This window comes from Netta rufina, assembly GCF_964035555.1.
Source record: "Netta rufina genome assembly, chromosome: 7".
Taxonomy (NCBI): Eukaryota; Metazoa; Chordata; class Aves; order Anseriformes; family Anatidae; genus Netta; species Netta rufina.
In genome coordinates, this window is record NC_140130.1 from 20387870 (window position 1) to 20409261 (window position 21392).

General features: G+C 42.7%; 1 protein-coding gene across 1 annotated transcript; it reads left to right on the forward strand.

Annotated features, from left to right (window-relative positions):
• The first annotated feature begins 1363 nt into the window (after positions 1-1363).
• RPP30 (ribonuclease P/MRP subunit p30) lies at positions 1364-20318 on the forward strand. The gene is made up of 11 exons (XM_084290204.1): positions 1364-1461; positions 3147-3202; positions 3506-3562; positions 4252-4326; positions 4860-4931; positions 10108-10197; positions 12281-12397; positions 15883-15912; positions 16335-16372; positions 17511-17590; positions 19759-20318. Exons 1-11 carry the CDS (start codon positions 1380-1382, stop codon positions 19863-19865), a joined length of 804 nt encoding a protein of 267 aa, XP_084146330.1. The 5' UTR covers positions 1364-1379; the 3' UTR covers positions 19866-20318.
• The last annotated feature ends 1074 nt before the right edge of the window (positions 20319-21392 follow it).

Sequence of the window (21392 nt, forward strand, 5' to 3'; positions counted from 1 at the left end):
GGTACTGTTTTCAGATTTGGGCCCCTCACTACAAGAAGGACATCGAGGCCCTGGAACATGTCCAGAGAAGGGCTATGAAGCTGGCGAAGGGCATGGAACACAAGTCCTGTGAGGAGTGGCTGAGGGAACTGGGGTTGTTTAGTCTGGAAACGAGGAGGCTCGGGAGACCTTATTGCCCTCTACAACTGACTGAAAGGAAGCTGGGGGTCAATCTCTTCTCACAGGTGATAAGACTAGAGAGAAAGGCCTCAAGTTGTGCCAGGGGAGGTTCAGGTTGGAAATGAGGAGATATTTCTTCTCAGAAAGAGTAGTCAGGCATTGGAATGGGTTGCCCAGGGAAGTGGTGGCATTACTGTGTCCCTGGGGGTGTTCAAGGAAAGGTTCGACGTGGTGCTTGGGGACATGGTTTAGTGGGTGACATTGGTGGTAGGGTGATGGTTGGACCAGATGATCCTGGGGGTCTTTTCCAACCTTAATGATTCTATGATTACCTCTTTGGCACAAACAAGCCACAAGTCTCAGAGCATAATGGGCCCAAGCTGCACCAAGGAATGGTCCTGTAAGCAGCAACATACCTAGGAGCAGGCAGCACTGCTACCTTGGCCCCAGTGAGGAGCAGTTTTGCCTGGCTAAGGGTACAGAGTTCTATATACTCCACAGATTTTTCTTCATGAACTAGCCCAGTAAGAAGAAAGAGGAAGTAAAGGATTTGCAAGGCCCTGCAATACAACCTCAGAAGTGGGAACAAATTGCAGACTTGCTGTCTTCAGCAGCTGGTGTAAGTCCCCCACACAAACAAACCAAAAAAGTGGTAGTTACCACCCGTATTTCATATACACTCTGCTGGTTATCAACATTAAAATGAGATTTGTGGTTTTGCAACAGCGCTATGTAGTCAATGTGTTTATGTTCTGTGGTCTATTATAATTCCTCAGCACTTTGGCATTTTGGGGAATATCTCTTGCATGGCAGCCTGGGTCTTTACTTCACAACTTTTTAGCTAACACGGGAAAAAAAAGACCTTTAAATAACTAGAAAGGACTCTTTTCCTTATACAAATTAGCAGTGCTCTGCGGAGGCCCTATGAATTACGGTCGGTGGCGCTTCAGTCGAGCAGGACCGCGGCTCCACCTGGTGGGCACGACGCCGGCCCCTGAGGGCGCTGGGCCCGAACGAGCTCGGCTGCCCCTGCTCCCAGCCATTGGCACGCTGAGGGGGGCCACAGCGCCATGCCCCGTCCCCTCCACAGCCCCGTCTGTGGGGCAAGAGTCTGCCCCATCCGTCCACGGGGTCTCCTCCAGCGCTCCCCGCCCGGCCATGAGGGCGGGACTACAAGCCCCAGGGTGCCCCGGGCCGGGCGGGGCGGTGCTACGCGCAGCATGGCCGGGTTCGCCGACCTGAACGTGCCGCAGGGCCCGGACAAGAAGGGGCTGCAGAGCTTGCTGGAGGCTGCGGCTCGTCGTGAGTCCGAGAGCGGGGCAGCGGCCGGCCCTGCGCCTGGCCGGGCCGGAGGGGCTGGGGCAGGCGGCGGTTCGGGCCGGCCGGGGGTGGAGGATGCCGGCCTCTCCCGGCTGCGCTGGGTTGGTGTTAGCAGCAGAAGTGTGAATCCTGGCAGAGCTGGGCTGGAGGGGAGCCGAAGGCACCGTGAGCAGGGCTTTCCTTGCCCTTGGGAGGCCGGGCAGTGTCTGCTGTGCCTGATGCATCTCTGTCCTGCAGGGATTTTAGGGCCTCCAGTTGCTCCACAGGCTCTGTAGGCAGCTTGTTCCTGAGTTACTGGTCTTGCTCAGCATGGTTTTTATAGTTTTTTCTTGTCTTGATGACCATGGTCCCTTAAAGGTAGCCTTGCCCTTTATGTCATTCTTGTATGTGTTCAAACGTGAGCATGCTTTTGCTCACAGTGTGCCTTCCAGTCTGCTGCTGTTGAAAAGTGCAATATTTCTCCTGCCAGCCTGTGTCTACAGCCATGCTTCCCCTGCCTCACGTTTGGCAGTTCCTAGGTCAGCCCTGCGATGGAGCAGGAGAAAATCTGGCTGAGGCATCAGTGCCCCAGCACGGCTTGGGCTCCTGGTGCACAGCCTGTGTGTCTGCCCTAAGGGGGGCTGGTCCTGGCCAGGAGAGCAGCAGAACATAAGTAACAGCAAGGTTTTTGTAAGCACAGCAGGAATCCCTGTCCTTAGTTTTCCCATTTTTTTGGCCTAAACCTGCAATCAGTTTCCTTACAGGCCTGTATTTTCACATTCCATTCATTCTCGTTGCTCCTCCCCATACTCTGCTTGACCTGCAGTTTTCTGCAAGTGAAGTGACCAAGACTGAGGTCTTCTCAGTGCTGAGCACCATGGAAAGATGGTGTTGTGTCCTGCAGTCTGTATCTATGCCTGTTGATCCAAGTTTATTTTTATTTTTTTTTCTGACTTGGGGGCTTATTTTCCACCTATAATTTCTTAAGACCCTAGGTGTTAAGCAGCGATTTGGCTTTGTCAAATGTACAATCATTCTCTAATCGCTGCTGAATGAGAACTTTTCGTCAGTTTGTCAACATTGTTCTGAATTCTAACTTTGCCTTCTAATATAACTGTAACTTTCATACCTTTGTGTTGTCTACAGTTTTAACATGTACCCTGAATGTTATTAACCATTTTACCTAAAGAAAGTCATTAATAGGACCAAGATAGGGCAAAATGTCTGGGAACCCCAGCTTGACAAGGAATCATGAATATCTGCTGTTAATTTTCAACCAGTTTCTTACTGACCTTGCAGTAGCTTTGTCTAGAATGTGTTTTCCTAATGATACTTAGCCTCTCCAATTCACTTGCAAGCCCAGTGTAACACTTAACTGTTCATCTCCTGTATGTGCTCCAGTGCTGGCCATGCCAACAAACCATGCTCAAGCAATCATTTGTGTTCATAAAGCTCTGCCGTCGAGTGAGTGTAGTCACAACTGGGGTGTGTTAAAATAAATTCTTGTACTTTAAGACACTTCTTTGGTGAGTTAATCTTCAGGGGAAAAAAATCAACGTGAAAGGTAAATATGTACATAATTATTAATTTTGAGATATTTAAGTAATGAGCTTTTGACAGGTTTCTGTTTGGCTTTGTTTCCATTAGTTTACTGGACAAAACAGTCTTACAATGTTTTTGTTTTTTAGTGGGATATTCTGCAGTTGCTCTTAATCATGTCATCGATTTTAAAGAAAAGAAACAGGTAATTTCTGTTGGGTTAATTCATTCTTAGTGTTTTCTGTTGTTAAATCTAAATGCCCCTAAATACCTTTGTCTTTAAAATGCTTATTTAGATGTAAATACATGTTTTCATTTGTAACAGAAATTCCATTTTATAATTCAGTATTGTTGCCCTGGATTTAATTTTTAATATGATCCATGAACTGTCACTATTAAATAGTTTTGTTAGCATGGTAAACTTATTTTTAGAATTGGAACACAACTTTTGTTTACATTCTGAACAACCCATTATATTGTGAATAACTTTATTTTGTTCTCTCTTGAGGAAATTGCCAAGCCAGTATCTCCGTCAGAGTTGTTTCCATCTTTACCTATTGTACAAGTATGTTTAGTTACATTCTATCTATGAATTATTACTGAGTTATAATTTTTTTCTTGTGTTTATCTGTGAAATTCTGTGTATTACTTGTTAACTAAAAATGAGAAATTTGTCTGTTGCTTGATTCTTAAAACTCCCAACATTGGAAGAATGATAACGCTCACATTAGAGGAGGGTCTATTCTTTATTTTAGAAATGATTTTAAAAATGTGTGAATTTTGAATCATATTCTAGTAGAATATTCACAGTGAATACTCTTGAAATTTAGGCCTGAGTTTTGGAAATTTCTAGTTTTGATGCAACAAGATTCGGATAAAATGAACCAAGTCTGTATTTTGAATCACTGATGTACATTAATTCAGGAAATGCTTCTGCTTGCAGTTGTGGCCTGCATGGGGTACCATAGCAGTGGTAATAAAACATGCTCTGTTTTCTGCATGATATTCATTTTTTCTGTTGATCCCTTCCTCAGAGAAACACACTGTGTCAATTTTTAAGAAGGCCAGATATAATATCCAGCATTTCAATGTGAAACAACAAAACTAGGGAATTTTAACTACAGACTTTTAGAAAATTAGCATAGGCAAAAAATTGAGCATGGCACCATTTTCTTTTTATAGTGGACAGGGTGAAAGTCACCACAAATTTTTGCTTTGGAGCTTTTTAAGTCTTGAATTATTTTTCCTTCATAGGGGACATCTAAACAACTTAAAGTCTTAACCCGTCTGACACTTGTTGTTTCTGATCCTTCCCACTGTAATCTCTTGGTAAGTATATTCAGTATATCATTTTTCCCATTTTTATTTCATTCTCTCAATGAAAGAATGAAACTTTGGAAATTGTGCAGGGGAAAGCTTTATGGATTTCAGTACTGATTTCTCAGATTATGTCTTTAGAAAATAAAGCATTCGTGAAGGAATGCAGACTTAAAAAACTGCATATGGTTCTGTTGGTCATTTGTCAATATGGGATAGCAGTTCCGTTCTTGGTTCTTTTCTTTGGCATTTCAATTTCTGTATGTACAGTAGAATACTGTGAGCAAGCCCCGTGTTTGTCTGTAGCACTGCATTATTGAAGGAAAAGCTGTGTGTAAATGCCTAGCTAGGTGGATGGGACAAGCCCCAAAATGACTTGAGATAATTGCTCACAGCAAGAGATCTACTGTATGATTAGATGATTATTGGCTTTGGTTTAGCAGTTGAAAACGGAAAAGGCTTTTTGTCGTTGTTACTTTGGTCATAATCATTGTGCTTTGTTGTCTGCCAGAAGTCAAAGCAGTAATTGTTTCCTCCCTTTGCAGAGATCAACATCTTCAAATATAAGGCTATATGACATCATAGCAGTATTTCCAAAAACTGAGAAACTGTTCCATGTAAGTACATTCTGATTGTTAATGCCAGTCCTACAACAACTTATGGCACCTTGGACTGGTTTGAATGCATGCGTGGGGCTACTTAAACAATGTAGGCTCCCAGATCAGTGGACAGACTGAAAGGTTGGGAGAAGTTGCAGGAGGGTAACGGGTCTTGACATGACTGCCTGGCCAGTGGATTTCAATGCCTTTGCTCCATGGTTTCCTTTATCTGTCTTATACCGAGAGTGAGGAGAGAAAACATTATTTATTTATTTATTTATTTGAATATTGTCAGCATTTAGTAAAATTATTTCTTGAACTGTTTAACTTTCCAGACCCTTGACAGATTCCCCCCAAAGCATTTGCTGTCTTCTGTTAGCACTAATTGTTTCTGATTTCTGAAATGCCAGGGAATGTGGGAGAATTTGAAAGGAGAACTGAAGTGGTATTCTGAGAGTTACCTTCTTTCTTTTAGTCTTTAGTCTTCTCTTGGAGGTTTTTCCAAATGAGTAGTTTATCTTTTTTTTCTTTAACTTTTCTTTTTATTACTTCGTCTCATTATCTCTTGCTCTTCTTTTGATTTAAAACACAGCTAGTTCTGGTGTCATAGCATCTCAAGAACAGATAAAATAAAATTTCCCAAAGTAAGTATGGCTGATTAAGCATCCCAACCCTTGCTTCATTGCCAAACTGGGATTTTTGGTTTTGTTTTGAATGTTCAAGCTGAGTGAGAGAAGCTTTACTTCTTTGACTTCATGATATGTTTGTTACTTTGCCTGCCAAAAAGTGCACTGAAGCTGTGCAGAAGTAGAACAGCCTTGGGGAAATACACAAAGGGCAGACTGTCATTTTCTCACCCAGATTTTCTCCTGGCAGTTCAGAGAAAATTTCATACTGAAAACAGCCTCCACAACATTTGGGAGTTTTCAAAGGTGTTGCTATATCAGTGTTACTAAACAGATTCTGGGGTTTGTAGTTGTGGAAGTGCTCAGAGTGTGCCGGTGAGAAAAAATAAATCATGTGAGTCATTTTCAAAACCTTTGTTAGGACTTGTTTGTGACCTTAGTCCAAGACTGCTATTTTTTCACATTGGTTTACATTACTAGAAATGCAAATATTTTGCACAAGAAAAACATCACTCTATCACTTCTGTGATCTTAGAAAAGCAAGGTGTTGCAAGTGTGTTTGACTATGAATTGATTTGGTCCAATTCTGGTGTACTACTGCAGGAGATGCTCACTGTGGCAAGCTGGTACCTAAATACCATTAGGTGCAGTAATTCTTCAGCTCTTAATAATGGCACCAAACGTCATATCATTTTATTTTTCCCATCCTGAATAGACTTCTCCCATCAGAACAATTACTAGTTTTAAAACGCTGTCCAAAGCAGACTGATAATCAGCTCAGCTTGTGGGGTGATAGGTGTTAGTTATCTCAGTCTTTCTCATATCTTTAATTAAAAAAAAATCTAAAAATGTGGAACAGCAGGTGTGAGTGATTTGATTGAGCATCTGAAAACAGGTCAGCTTTTTGTCAAAATCTTTTTATTACAGAAAAATGAAAATGAAATTGTGACACAGCTGGCCTATTGCAAGCTCCTATGTTGTATCATTAATGCTGAAATGGAGGAGCTTGATAGGAAGGAAGCAGGATTGTCCACGAGCCCATCTTAATTTCTGTCATGATGGTAGTGCTCTTGAGCTGGGGAAGAAACCCAAGCATGTTTCTTTCAGACTGCATAAGGTAAAGACCTTCATCCTTACATGTTCAAATTCAGAACAGATTTGTATGTTTGTCTTTTGTTTAAAGCTTCAAGGTTTGTAAGTGTGAGTGGAGAGCTCTGTCAATTTTGTAGAGGTATCAGCTGGGAGCATCTGGAACATGGAGTCTCAATATATACCTCTGGCTCTTACGGCTCGGATCTTTCACTGTTAAGGATAAAGCCTTATAGGGTGGGTCTTGCTCCATAAGTTATATTTTTTAACTGGCTGTTGATAACTTCGCGTTACCTCAAGAGCATCAGCTTTCTCACCAACAATGTGGCACTTAGATTCTTCTCCACAGAGCAGGATTGTTCATGTATTTGTGAGACATACGTGACCATTAGAGATGTGCTTTAATTTTAGTGTGGCCTAAAAATAGTCTGTGCCCTCTCGTCACAAGCAAAGGAAGCTTTCCAGTGACTGAGAGGGGCAGTGATGTGTACTGAAAGATGTGCTCAAATTCTACGAGTAATTTGTATCCTCAGGGGTGTGAGGAAGCTCTGTTTGCCAAGATAATTGTAGAATGTGCTTCTTTAAGGCTCTCAAAGAGGAATGTTTGGGGCTGAAACTGGAATGCCCACTCTGTGCCAGCATTAAGGTCGGGCCTGTTGCTTTTCAAAAATGTTTTGTTCTAATGTTTCTGTTTTATTCATGTTAGTTCTGCCTGCTATTTGCAGGCAATTAGCAAATAACCAGTATCTAAAAAATTGTGCTTATTTAAGTCTGAGGATGTACCGCAAACCCAGGTTTCAAAGTTGATTTGTGAAAATGTTTGCTAAAGCAAACCTGGCTGTCTCCAGACTGAGCACTGACGAATTTGTTTTTGGCTGTCGGCAGTTTCCCAGCAGATGGGGCTCTTGCCTGCAGCGTGGCCAGAGAGGCACTGGGCTGTGCAATTGCTACATGGTATTTTCTGCATTAAGTTTGTGCACTTCAGATCCTTTTAGTGGACTGGCTAACCTTAACCTGCCTCTGTGTGTGACTTGTCCAGAAGCCAAAGCTGGGCTGAACATTGGAGTGTTCGGAGAAATCTTTTTGCCAACTTTCCATGCTTTCGGGTATTCCTCTTTATGGGGAAGTATGACTCTTAATTTTGTTTTTCCTCGGTGGTGTTTTCTGATGTGTTCTTGTCACTGGAATCCTGTAGTTATCCTGGCACTTGGGTCACTCCCTTTCCCACTGTGCTTAATTTGCAAAATGGAAGAGAGTTTTCCAGTGTTTCTGGAGCTGATTAGGAAAGCTTGTTTTCTCATTGCATGGGGTGACTTGCCTGCTTCTGGTGTGTATTCTTGCTTTCCTTCATTTTTTGTCTTTCTCTCTTTTCTGAATTTCCTGTGGCCTCTTCTCTAGGACGTGAGTTCCTGTAAATCACCTCTGTCTAGATGGTAGTTTGTACCCCACATAAGAAAATGATTAAATTTGGCTACAGAAAGGCTAAACTTGTATTTTAGACTTGCGTTTGTAGTAGATTTAACCTGTGTCATGCGTAACAGAGTTGGTAAAGGTAGGGCATGCGGATAAAGGTTAGCTTGAATGGCCTACTACAGACAGTTTAACATCAAAAACCGTGTGGTTGGCATGATCCTTGAATTGTCTGGATGTATGGTGCAGGTCTCTTATCTGGAAAGGAGTGCTATCAACAGCTAAGAAACATTCCTAAAGCTGGGCCTCTGCTCTCATCTCTGTCCAAATTTCATGTGAACAAACTGGTAAAAGGTGAGGTTGCAGAGCTGTAGCCAGCCCTGCATTAGAGCAGAGTGCAGCCACCCTGCAGCCCCATTGCTTTCATGCTGCTGCAAAGAGGGATGAATGGCTGGCACCTGGCCCAAGTGTATTTGGAGCAGTTGCTGGCAAGTTTCTGAACACAACGTGTTCCCCTACACGTAGAAAATTCCTTTTGAACATCTTCAGCACACTTGACCTTCTTTGTTACAACATCACTTACAGGCATTAATCTGGTTCTGTGTAATAACCTTTACAGGGTAGGCATATATAATTCCAACAAGTCTTGCATGCAAGAGATTATATGTAAATGGAGGGCTCCCTTTTACGTCCACTTAATTTTCCCTGTGTGTCAGTGTGGACTTCCTCCACGCTTTGTTCATTCTTTCCCACTATTAATACAGAGTATAAATTGCAGTGTGATTTCAGAGCTAAGCTTTTAAACCATGACCTCAGCTGCCATCCTGAGCCTTTTCCAGAGACTGGGTTTTCAGAAGGGGTTGTATCTTTCCTGCCCAGCCTGGGAGGTGAGGCACCATGGGTTGGATCCAGTACTGGTTATGTGGCAGCACCCATCACTGTCTAAAACTGCTTCTGTTTTAGTCTTTTCTTGGTTGTTGCCGTTAGAATCATAGAAGCATTTAGATTGGAAAAGACCTCTAAGATCAAGTCCAACCATTAACCTAGCACTGCTAAGTCTACAACTAAACCATGCCTCAAAGCACCACATCTACAGGTCTTCTAAATACCTCTAGGGATGGGGACTCAACTACTCCCGTGGGCAGCCTGTTGCAGTACTTCACAACCCTTTCAGTGAAGAAATTGTTCCTAATATCCAACCTAAACCTCCCTTGATGCAACTTGAGGGTATTTCTTCTTGTCCTATCACTTGTTGCTTGGGAGAAGAGACTGATCCCCACCTTGCTACAACATCCCCTGTGCCTCCTTTTCTCTAGGCTAAATAACCCCAGTTCCCTTAGCTGGTCTTCATTGTTCTGTAGCTCTTTCACCAGCTTCGTTGCCCTTCTCTGGATACGCTATAGCACCTTGATGTCCTTCTTGTAGTGAGGGGCCCAGAGCTGAGCACAGTACTCAAGGTGTGGCCTTGCCAGAACCATGTTCAGGGGGACAATCACTTCCTCAGTCCTGCTGTCCATAATATTTCTGATACAAGCCAGGGTGCTGTAGGTCTTCTTGGCCATGTGAGCACACTGCTGGCTCATATTCAGCCAGCAATAATAAATATCTGTTAATAACAAATAGTAAAATATATCTAACTGCTACACTACAGTTAGAGAATGAGGGGCGAGGGGCAAAGGGCTGTTCCTAGGCTAATCCCTTTGTAAGCAGGGGTTGTCCTTCATTAGCTATGAGTTCTTTTGCCAAAAGCCAGCACTGCTTTTGCATGTCCTGTGTCGGATAAGAACAAAGCAGGAAGTCTTGCCTTTGTGTGGTTGTTATTTTCTTGGAAAAGCAGTTCTGTAAGTGAGAGAAGGCTTGGGTTTGGGGCCTGAAATGCTCAAGCTTTATACCAGTAGTCCTGCTTTATTGTCGAATCTACAAGGCACAGCACTTCTTCATTTTAAAACTAAGCTCCCTATGGAGAGACATTTGTTGCATTAAGAAATTAAGGAGACTATCAGTGCACCTAATGTTGATTACTTGTTTTTCGACATATCTAATAATCTGTTCCTATTTCTTTGCTATAGATTGCTTGCACAACTCTAGACGTGGATCTTGTGTGCATAAATGTAACAGAAAAGCTGCCGTTCTACTTCCGAAGGCCCCCTGTGAATATGGTAAATTTACATCTAAATTGTTTTCTTGTTATTAAGTTCTGTATTTAATGTCAGCCTGAGTTGAATTCTCTGTAGTTTCCCTCCCACCATTCCCATCCAAGTGGTTCTTTTTATTTTCTCGCATAATCTTTAGTATTGTTTTAGATGTCCTTCACTTCAAGGCTTCCACTGCAGTATTTAATACACAAGAATGTGTTTTTTCACTTCCTCCTTTTTGTCCTCCACTTATGGAGGCAGAAATGCTGTTTCCAAGGAATGGAAACAACCTTAAAGCTACTGCTATGCTAACCAGTGACATGTGGTGTGATTGCTGACCAACCTACCTCCCAAACCAGAAATGATACAGCTGCATCAGCGTAGATAAACAGCCTGTGATTTAAATGAGAGGAGAACGTGAATGGCAGTGTTAATTTGGGAGAAGGATATTGCCTCAGTTATTTGGAGGATGACTCTATTGAATCCATATTTAGAGGAAAGTCTTGGCAAATAAACCAAATGTGGGATTGCTAAATACCTGCTGTGGGACACAAGTTAACTGTCAGCATATATCAAATATTTTGTTAATGCAGTTTTGCCTACTGTAAGTGGCTTGCCAGAAAACTTAATCTGAACGTGCAGTTAGGTGAATTAGTTTTTTTCCTCTGAGTCGAGGTTTGTTCCACATGGGCATTCTTGGCTGGTGTAGTCCTTAGTGGTTTAAAATTTAAAGTTGTAATTGGCCAGAAATCCTACTTCTGTCTTCTAGAGAAGTTTTGACCTAGAATAAAAATAAACAATAAACTAGTTGAAACTGTCTGAAACAGAACAAAAGTAGCAGTTTGGAATTCACCACAGGCTGGGAATTTCAATATTCCACTTGGAACAAAAAAATGTTATGTGAGATGTTGTTTGCAAATACCACCTAAAATTCTAGGAGCTGACCCAGATGAGGATCTGGGAGGCTCTTGAAGCCCCATATATGCTGATATTTTCCTTACAAGCTAATTCTCAGCATTGACACTCCTGACTTGAAGGCAGTCTGTCTGTCAGACTGGTTTTGTGAATCCTGGGGCAGTCAGTTTTGGTTGTTGTGATGCCAGACTGGCAGGCAGCTGGAGTGGTGGGGATGAGGTTAAAAGTCTGTTTACCTTGAAATTGGTGAATTGCCATCACCTCTTTTGATTTTGATAAATTCAGGCTTTTCTTCTTGTCTCCAGATGTTGGGCTAGTAAAACATTTGTGTACATAGCTTCTCCTCTGCTTGCGTGCAGAGGTTATGCCTGGATTAATTCCATCTGTTTTCAATTGCTGGACTCTCTTACAGTATTAGCATTGCAGCATTTTCTAATAATATGAATGTAAAACACAGAGCAACATTTCAGGCGAAGGTATTATAGGCCAGTGAACTAGCTTTGAATGGTGTCTTTATCACTAACTCACTGTGTATCCTCCAAGAAGTTGCTTAAGCTTTCTCCGTGCTTGTGAAAACAGCAATACAAGGGTTTTGGTGAGGTAATTTGACAGACAGCAAAGGATTTTAAAGCAACTGAAAATGCACAAAGTATCGCTGTTTGGAAACTCCTGCTGCCCATTGTTTTTTAAAATTGTCACAAATACCACAGTATCCTGTGAGACAGGAGAGATGGAACCTCATTGCTGCTTTTATGCAAGGACAAATTCCTAGTTTGCAAGATGTGGTTACTCTGGGAAGCGGAGCTCTTCCTTAATACAGGCAGTGAGGCTGGAGCAGGATGGTCCTGAAAGTTTCCAGACTTGTTTATAATCAGCAGGGGTTACCTGCCTCCTTCTCTCTGCGACAGTGGAAAGCCAACTACAGTTAATAAGTAAATGGTATTTGTTTATTAAACCTCATTTTTCTGTCTTCCCAAAATTCAAGTACATGTACCTGGTGTACAGTGAAACTTCCCCACCTCCCCCCCCTTCCACATTTCATTCAATGCTGTGTTCCTGCTGGAACAATTCCTCCTTCATTTTTTCATAACACAGTTAAAACTGAGAATAAGCTGCATCAATAATAGACAGTGGTTGTTAGATTGTTTTCCTTCTCTCCTTTTGATTTTTGATCACTGTCTTTCATGTGAAGGCAATAGATCGAGGCATTTACTTTGAACTTCTTTACACGCCTGCCATCAAAGACTCCACAATGAGAAGATACACAATTTCAAATGCGATCAGCCTGATGCAGATCTGCAAAGGAAAGGTAAGCTCTCAAAGTGAAAGCAAGCTAATTAATTCAGTTCAAATTCTTCTGGAGTTGTACAGACTAGAGCCATTTGAAATTAGTGTGATGCTGGGGTTTCTGAAGCTCTGAATCTTTGCCTGTTAATACAAGGACACAACTATTCTGGCTCCAGATACTTCCAGCCATGCACCACTGCACGCTTTCTTCTTAACTTGTCAGACTGCTGTGTTCTTTTTTCAGAACAACCTATCTGTTAGCATGGTATGCAATACCCAGAACAAAAGGAAAAAAGTAGATCTAAGGTTTGCACTAGAGCTGAAATCCATGCATCTTTTTAAAATTCCCAATTTAAATTTCTGACTGACAAAAAGCTCTTTTTGAGAGTGTAAGTTGAATATGGGGAAAAAACTAAGAAGGGAGAAATCTTGTTTTGTTAAACTGTTAGGAAATCCCCTGTGTACAAAACAGAACCAACAGCTTGCTGGCTGTAAGCCAGGGCTTTGCTGCAGTCAGATCAACTGCATTCTTCCCTGCTACTGAAACCAAGGGAAGAAGTAATCCTTGCAGCTGAGATGCCTGTACTCCACTGCTTTCATACCTCACCTCCTCCCAGGCCACCAGACTAAGCTGCCTGCAGTGTGGCACCTCTCAGGCTATATGCTTTTAACAGAGAAGTATATCATGATACATATACAAGTCAAAAGAGATTGTAGCACCCACCACCATTACTGGAAAAGGCCCCTGCTGTTCTTAGCTAGTCCAAAGAAGCCTTGCAGATCTAGTCTGAAAGGGGGTGTAGAGCTTGGAAGGCCAATTAACAGCAGATTCATCATTACTGTGATTCCCCTTGGTGGCCTATTTTGCAGGATAGTGGGGTAGGTCAAACACATGAATTCCCTCAGTGCTACAGAACATAGCAAGTACTCACATGGCCTTCCCTGAGAAGCCCAACTCTGGGAGTTAATCACACAGAATATTCATTTGGATGTAAGGTTCATACGCACAAAAAAACCTTTCCTGTAGGATTCCTTTTTGCCAGTGCTTCTCTTTCCTCTGTGCAGTTGAAGATGTTTCTCACGTGGCTGCTGATTTATATAGCACCAGCTGAGTTAGCATCACAGAGCAAGTGAGGCAGCTGGACTGGGTACCTGTGACCTTTTTCTTCTGCAGCTGTCAATCTCGTACATCACTTGTACCTGGAAGGTGAACTGGCTAGAGATGGACACAACAATTTGTTGTTAGCCACTGGAAGAGCTAGGAATGGACTGCTAGTTCGTCTTCATTTTTTGCCTCTGGGCTCAGTACAGTGCAGGCCAGCAGAGGTGGTTATTAGCCCTTGTTGGCAGTTTGTCAGTTATATAAAGGCCGTTTTCTACTGAGATGTGGTAAGGCTGCTCCATAGGCTGCTTGCGTTGGTGTCTGTCACATCACTGTCACAGGCTGTAACCTACAGTTGCTGAGCTTGTAGCAACTTTTGGAACCTTTTGGTTTTCTTCTGTTGCATTAGGACAGAGGAATTTCCAGAGACTCACTGGTCAGGAAGTTGGCCTTCAGCAGAATATCTAGAACATGTTAAAATGCAGGGAACGAGGGAAGGATGCACAGCACTCCTTTACCTCCCACATTTTGGTAACTGAGTGTGGATGCTGCACCCAGAGCAGTGTGCAGAATAGCTGCTGTCTCCTTTACGTGACGAGGTAATGTCTCACCTCTGAGTTCTTCCCTGTAGCTCTTCCCGTGGATTTGCCTTTGCCTGCTTCTCTTTCATTCGCTACCAGTGCTTTTCTTGTCTGTTCCTGTCTCCTTCTCCCTTCTTACCCATCCACTAAATGCTGCCTTTGAATTGGCCATAGAATGTCTGCAATATGCAGCAGTGAGCCACAGTCCTGTAGGGGTGGGCTCAGGATGGCACAGCTGCTCTGCAAGCTCTACAGAGTGTGGAAGATGGGAATTGGTTGTTACAGCTCAGAGCAGCAGACTTAAATTTTCTCAGTGAACTCTTGCAGTCAGCACCACTGAAGCTCAAAAGCACCCTTGGGATCTGTAGTACAGTCATTTTAAAGGTGAACTATGCAGAAAAAAATGTCCTAGGCTGAGTGCTGTGAAGTCACTTTGATGTATGTATTACTTCTGCTTCTGACTTTCTGTATGCTCAGGCAGAGTTGTCTGTCCCATCCTTTCCTCTTTGGCACACGAGGAAACCTTGGGCACAGTGTGAGCAGTGCAACCATTTCCATGCAAACAGCTCTTCTATGGTTTGAGTTCCAGCTGTGCACAGAGCATTTCCTTCCACTGCTCTTTTTGCTGGGGAGGCAGCAGGACAAGCAGAGCAGTGCGGGGAAGGGATCAAAAGCCCCACCTTTGAACCGAAGGTGGTGCAATGTGTTGGTGGTGCTGACGTCAAAGAGGGAAATCTTTTGCTGCCTCAGTACCAATTCTCATTCCCACCCACTCAAGCAGGAATTCCCAAAGCTTTTTATTTGATATAAGAAAAGGTGCAAGGAATTTTTTTGCTGCTGCAGAGTTTCCACCTGCGCAAAACAGTCTTCCCCAGGGTGAGCATCCATGGAGGTTTAGCATTAGAAGAGCGCTGGCAGCTGAGCTGTGTATCTGCTGGCCCCCGAGCATCACATACCTGTTCTGTAGAAGACTTTAGGGAGAGAAGGGGGAAGGGCATCTTTTTGCTTGGTGATTTTCATGGGGGTGCAAGTGTTGAGGAAAGTCAGCGTATGGTATGAACAGGCTGCCATTGCCTGGCTGCAGACTGGTTTCTTCTGCCTGTGTGAACTTAAGGCCAACGTGAATGGGTTAGGTTGTATTGCAGCACAGAGAGTAGGCTGGAAGTGTGGGAGCATCAAACTGGCTAAAGCCACAATCGGTAAGCTGCTTCTGGGGTATCCTGCGATTCTCTTCAAAGTCCATTTGTGTTGTATCTCAGGTTGAGTTGTGTCATTTGTGTGGCCATGCATGTCTTTCTCAATGTAATGCTCATCAGATGTCTTGTGCCCAACTGCTTTCAAGGGGCGGTGAAGACACATGGCTCCCTGTCTCTTTGAGATACTATAAATAAAGGGGGCACTTCATAACACAGTGTGTTCAACTGTCCATTTCTTCTTTACCCTTACAGTCCTCTATAAGAGGTACAGGTTCACATGTGCTTGCTCAACACCATCACTAAGTTTTATACTGCTTAGCCTATCCCTCTAAAAGGTTATTCAGCTTATTCAGCTCAGATCTCTGCGTGGGAGGTTTATAACTACAAGGGAGAGCTTCTCCCTGTGGCCTAGTAGGGGTTGGGGAGATTGTTAGGGTTTATTCATTTCTGCAAAATAATATCCATACCTGGCTAGAGTTCACTTAATCTGGGGGCATCAGACACTTTGACAATTAATTGGGCTGTCAGACTAAACTTAGCTAGTGCTCCTGAAGTCTTTGCTGCTTGCAGATTTTCCATTTCTTGATACTGTCTGACAGATAAGCGTTTGTTCTCTTTTGTTTTTCAGAACATCGTTATATCTAGTGCAGCTGAAAGGGTAAGTCCTAGCTTTTTGTTGAAGTCGAAACAATTTGATGGTTTATCTGCAGCTGAAAACACAGCAGTTATTTAAAATTACATTTTTATATGTTTAATATATATATGATTGCCGTCTTTTATGTTTTTAATCAATATGTTTAACTAACAAATCATGCTTGTTTGTTTGTTTGTTTTTACTTTGTTTTTGCTGCTATGGTATTTTCCGTAACAGTTTTTTTCCCAGATAGGAACTCTGTTTTCCAAAATAATAGTCTTTCCTTGATTTTTATAGTGCATCTTCAGCAGCTTGCAGTTATGTAGCATTTAGTCTCACCTTCCTGACTTGACTGCTTCCCCAGATAGCCCTGTCCTGCATACTCGCGCTCTGCCAGCCTGTGTGAGAGAGCATGCGCATATCCAACCTTCTTTGTTTTGTTCTAGCCCCTGGAACTACGAGGTCCTTACGATGTGGCAAATCTGTATCCTTTTTCCAAGTCTAAGACAGTCATTAATATTAACATGTGAAAGTTCAAATTGGTTTTGAAATTTTCCATCCTTTACACTCCTTGAACTTTACACAGTGATGCTTGTTGGTGACTAATTCAATGAATCAGGGCTCTGAGTGGGTGTGGAAGGAGCAACAGATCTTGGTCACGGAGTGGTGTGAATAGTCGCTGTAAACAGTAATGTCTGAGTACAGCTATAGGTACGTTTTGTGTTGTTATGCCTTGATATTTGTGTTGGGTGTAATTGGAGAAATTAATTAAAAACATAATCATAGTTTTGGGAATAAAAATCAATGGATGTAGACCGAACCAGTAATTACTACTACTGATCTCTAAGGTGCCAAATCTTTGACAGAGGAAGCTATAAAATCTTGTTTATGTCGAGAAAGCAAAAGTTCCTCTCTGAGAACTGGTTACTTTTGTTCTGAATATTTCAGCCCTTAGTTTCACACATACCCTTAAATAAGGGATTGTGTTCTTAATGGAGACTATCTTTATTCCCTTTCTTTTAGGAATTCGGATGCATTCTTATTCCTCCCTGCCCCCAGGCATGTATCTGGACTGTCCCTCAAAGGGGAGGCCTGCGCTCTGAATCGTGAGAACCGTGTGGGAGGGTGTTTGGGCTGGAAGGATTTTACGCGTAACGTTTCCTTCCCCCTTATAAAGAGCAGCGTGGCTCAACCCAAATTAACATACCTAATTTGGTGCCATCCTTATTCAAGGTGGCTGGGAATTTTTCAACATAATGCTTTGAATCAGACAATCCCCTTTCCCACAAAGCTGATTTTTTTCAAGGCGGTTGCTTTTTACTTGTTTAAACATATAAACACGTTCCTATGTTGACAGACGTTTTATTCCAAAATGACAGCTGCTTGTCCAGGAAAAAGCAACATTGACAGGAACCTTCCAGGAGGGCTCCTGGGGAACTGCAGGCAAGAGAATTGAGTGCCTCAGGTCTCTGCCTCTGTGTAACCGTATGCAAGACGTCACTTTGAGTTGCAGAGTTGCTAATTCCCAGTTATTTGTAGAGTATTCAAATCTGCCATACAGCCAGGCTTCCATGTTCTTTTTGTTCCTCTCTGTGCATTTTGATCCTGAACAAAGGTGGCAGAGGTTTGCTGTTTGGCCTGTCAGAAAGCGAAGCCAAGGCAGCTGTGTCTACCAACTGCAGAGCCACCATACTTCATGGAGGTAAGCAAAAAGCACGTGCAAGCTTGCTTAATACTGGATTTGTTAAGCTAAGCTCCTGTCAGTGCGTGTTTTCCAGAGTCTGAGACCGTACAGAACAAGTCAGCTTGGGGTTTTACTTCCCTTGTTCAATGCATGAAAAGGAACTTGTGCAGCAAGGGTGTTTTGTCTTACCCTTGTTGTCACACTAGCAAATGAGTGGCTGAAATGGGAGTGCTGTCTGTACTGGAGTACTCTCTTAACCACATTAAGACTCATAAGATGTTTAGTCAAAACACAGATCTGCCTGCTGTGCTGTGTTGTGAAAATGCCACTTTTTTCAGAAGGGGTTGAATGCTGATCTCCATGATAGCAGCAGAAGCTATGTGACTGCTTTGAAACACATGCATCCAAATTTTCCTGTATTTACCTTCTTGCAGCATGACTAGAGAAGCAATTCGTGCGGTGTCCCTTTCACAGTGTTTCACTATGTGGTCTGTTTCTGACTCACTTTTCGTTGTGGACCACTTCAAACCTGAGGCCAAATCTGAAGTCTTGAGTGTTTCCTGCTTAAAAGGAAATGTTTCATATAGTGTACCATGGCTTGAAGTGTTTTGATGAAACAAAACTTCCATATGCTCTCACCAGAAGAAGTTCACGGTAGCTTTCTTCTTTTATACTTGATAATTTTAATACTAAGAAAGTAGAAATTTAACTTTTGGCACCCTGCAGGAATCAAAAAGTTTCTAGTTATATTATGTATCTCAGTGTCAGTGCAGCAAAGAAATGTCTCAGTTTGTGTTCCAGTCAATTTAGTCCCTTGCTTTGCAATGTGACCTTCATTCCTCCTTCTCTACCTTCCCTTTCACGTAGTTATTCATCGCTTCTTAATGTTTCTTGATCTTTTTCATAGAATCATTAAGGTTGGAAAAGACCTTCATATCATCTGTTCCAACCATTCTCCTACCACCAACATCACCCCTTAAACCATGTCCATAAGGAAAAGGTTGGACGTGGTGCTTAAACACCCTCAGGGACAGTGACTCCCCCACCTTCCTGGGCAACCCGTTCCAATGCCTGTTGTTTATTCTGATAGCAGTTTAACTTTGTGACTGTGTAGCTATTAATATCTGCCTCTGCCAGGATCTGTTGGATAGGTAGGTTCAGGCATCTTAGTAACATGAGTTGCTCTAAATTGGAAGCACACAGTAGAATTTGGCTTGCATCTTGTTTCAGTAGAAGCAGAGCTTGAATGTGCTGTAATTCCCAGCAGATAGCTTTTATTCCCTCAAGAGTGTGTTTCTGTGAGCAGGATTGTCCAGCCTGCTACTCATCTACATAGTTAGTGACAGTGTGTTAGAATTTTTGTCAAGTGTACGTGGGATTTCTCAAAACCTTCATCTTTCTTTGAAGGTTTTTTTTTTTTTTTTTTTTTTTTAAAAAAGTCACTTTGCTGTCCCCTAAAGAATACTAGACCAGAATAATTCAGCATATTTTTGGCAAAGTTCTTGCAGAGCCTCTGTGCTAACAAGAGTATCTGTAAGTAGTTTCATCTACTTCAAATCTTCAATTTTTGCAGGGAAGCCTCCCACTAGAAGTTTTGAAATTGGACTAGGCTCACTAGGTTGTTTAGCAAATATATGAGGAGTTTGAAAGTATGACATAGTAGCGTTTTATGGTAATGCTGAGGGTTCTGTAAATAAAATATTACTGAATACCATGAAGCCACTTATTGGTGTGTATACAGAAGCCTCTGCCCATGTAGCTGTGCCAGCATAGTCTGTTTAAGAATCCTGGGGTATGTGAATATGTTTATTTATTCTATTTTTAAGAACGGTATGTTTTGCTCAGAAATACAGAAATACTTCTTGACTTGCGTTCAGGAATGCATTCTTCTGTGGCTGTGGAACTGATGAAGCCTGGCTTGCTGTGGTTCTGCATGTGTACCCCCTCAGCTCCTGCAGACCTCAGTTTTCCTTTAGGCTTGCTGTAATTCTGCACCCACCCTCAGATTTCCTAGTGTATCCCCAGGTCCTGCCCATGCAGGTTGCTTACCTGCTGTGTGTGCCGACTGGCTGGCTGTTAAACATGTTGAATTGCACTTTTGGGCACAGACACCTGAAGTGAGTATGTGTTAAATGCAGTAGAGTGATTTTACATGAGCTGCTACAGCTTCTGCTTGTATATTCCAGAAACCCGGAAGAGTGCCTGTGGGGTGGTGTACACAGTGAAGAAGCTCCGCAAGGTTGAGGAGGAAGAAACTGTGCCAGCCTGCAAAAAGGCTAAAACTCAAGCTTGAGAACTGAGCCAATTGACAACAGGAACCTCCATCCCGTCTTTACCCAGTACTAAATCTTCCCCCATGCTCCAGCCAGCTCAGTTCCTCACTTGGTAATTTATGTAGCCCAGAGAGCTATTCTTCTGGTGTAAAGTGCGGAAGGCTGTGGGAATGGGATTGCCATGAGTAGTTCACCACATCTGGAAGGTCATCCTCTTGTTGGGCTTCTGGCCAAGGTCAGGAGGGCATCTCTCCAACCTGTTCTAGGTTTCTTGGAGTCAGTAGAAACTTGACAGAACATTTCAAGCATAGAGAAACTTTCTATTGTGTAACTGTGCTCTTTTTTAATAAAAAATATTTTGAAGAATGCCTGCCTTTAAAGTCTAGCTCCTACAGTTTTCAGGTTTTGAAACATGTCTCTGTACTAAGCTGTGCAACTAAAAGTCAGTTTAACTTCTGTGGCCTAATAGAATAATTGTGCAGTAAAAAATGATCTGCTTTCCTTTTTGTTTTGTGACCAATGACTATAAAGAAAGTTCCAGCATCTCTCACTTGGTAGGAGATACTTTAAATTTGTATTACAATAGTACTGAGTGATTTGACCTGTTGGACACACCTTCTACAGGCCATCCCTGTCCCAAAGCACATGAAACCCAACAGTAACATGAGACAGTTGCTGCAGATGGAAGGAAGAGCCCAAGGTGACATCGAATGTGTGCTCAGCATGGTATGCTGTAGTTGCAGTGTTTCAGCTGTCTCACCTAGGCCTGAGTGGTCTCCACATCACATAAATGTTACTGCATCATGTCCCTTTTTTCATGTCCTGGTCTGGCAGTGTTGCCTCTAAGAGTGTTCATTTTGCTGCCTCCTGCCTTTCTATATCCCTTCCTGTTACTGCTTCAGTAAACCTAATCTGGCTGCCAAAAAAGCAGTCTGTGGTGGTTTTACCGTGCTGGGCAGCTAAACCCCACAACCCCTCTCTCACTCCCCCTCCTTTAGATGAGGAGGGGGAGAAGTAAAGCAAAGAACAACTCACGGGTTGAGATAAGGATAATTTAATTAAAGGGAAATAATTATAATAATTAAATAAAGACTACCATGAACTAAACAATTTAACTAAGGGGAAATAAAAGGGAAAGGGGAAAAAGGGAGGGGAAAAAGGGAAAAATAAAAAGAAGGGAGGAAAACAAACAAACAAAATAAATGAAAGCTATATGGAAGTGCAGAGGAAAGAAATTACTCTCTACTTCCCACAAATGAGCGATGATTGACCATGTCCTTGAAGCAAGGCCTCAACGCACGCAGCCGGTGTTCGAGAGGAGGACCGACGTCGTCTCAACGAGAGCCCACCCCTCCCCTCTTCTTCCTGTTTCCACCTTTTATTGCTGAGTGTGACACCACATGGTATGGAATATCCCTTTGATTGGTTTAGGTCAGCTGCCCTAGTGATGTTTCTCTCCTCACTTTTTGCCCACCCCCTAGGAGGGTTAGAGAAAGGCCCAATGCTGTGCCACTGCTGTTCTAGCTACAAGTACAGAGTACAGCACT

Excerpts from the sequence above, each read along its gene's own strand:
- RPP30 (XM_084290204.1), top strand. The coding sequence starts at position 1,380 with ATGGCCGGGTTCGCCGACCTGAACGTGCCGCAGGGCCCGGACAAGAAG. Across the intron at positions 1,462-3,146 it reads GCTGGAGGCTGCGGCTCGTC|TGGGATATTCTGCAGTTGCT; the intron begins GTGAGTCCGAGA and ends TTTGTTTTTTAG. Across the intron at positions 17,591-19,758 it reads AGCCACCATACTTCATGGAG|AAACCCGGAAGAGTGCCTGT; the intron begins GTAAGCAAAAAG and ends TGTATATTCCAG.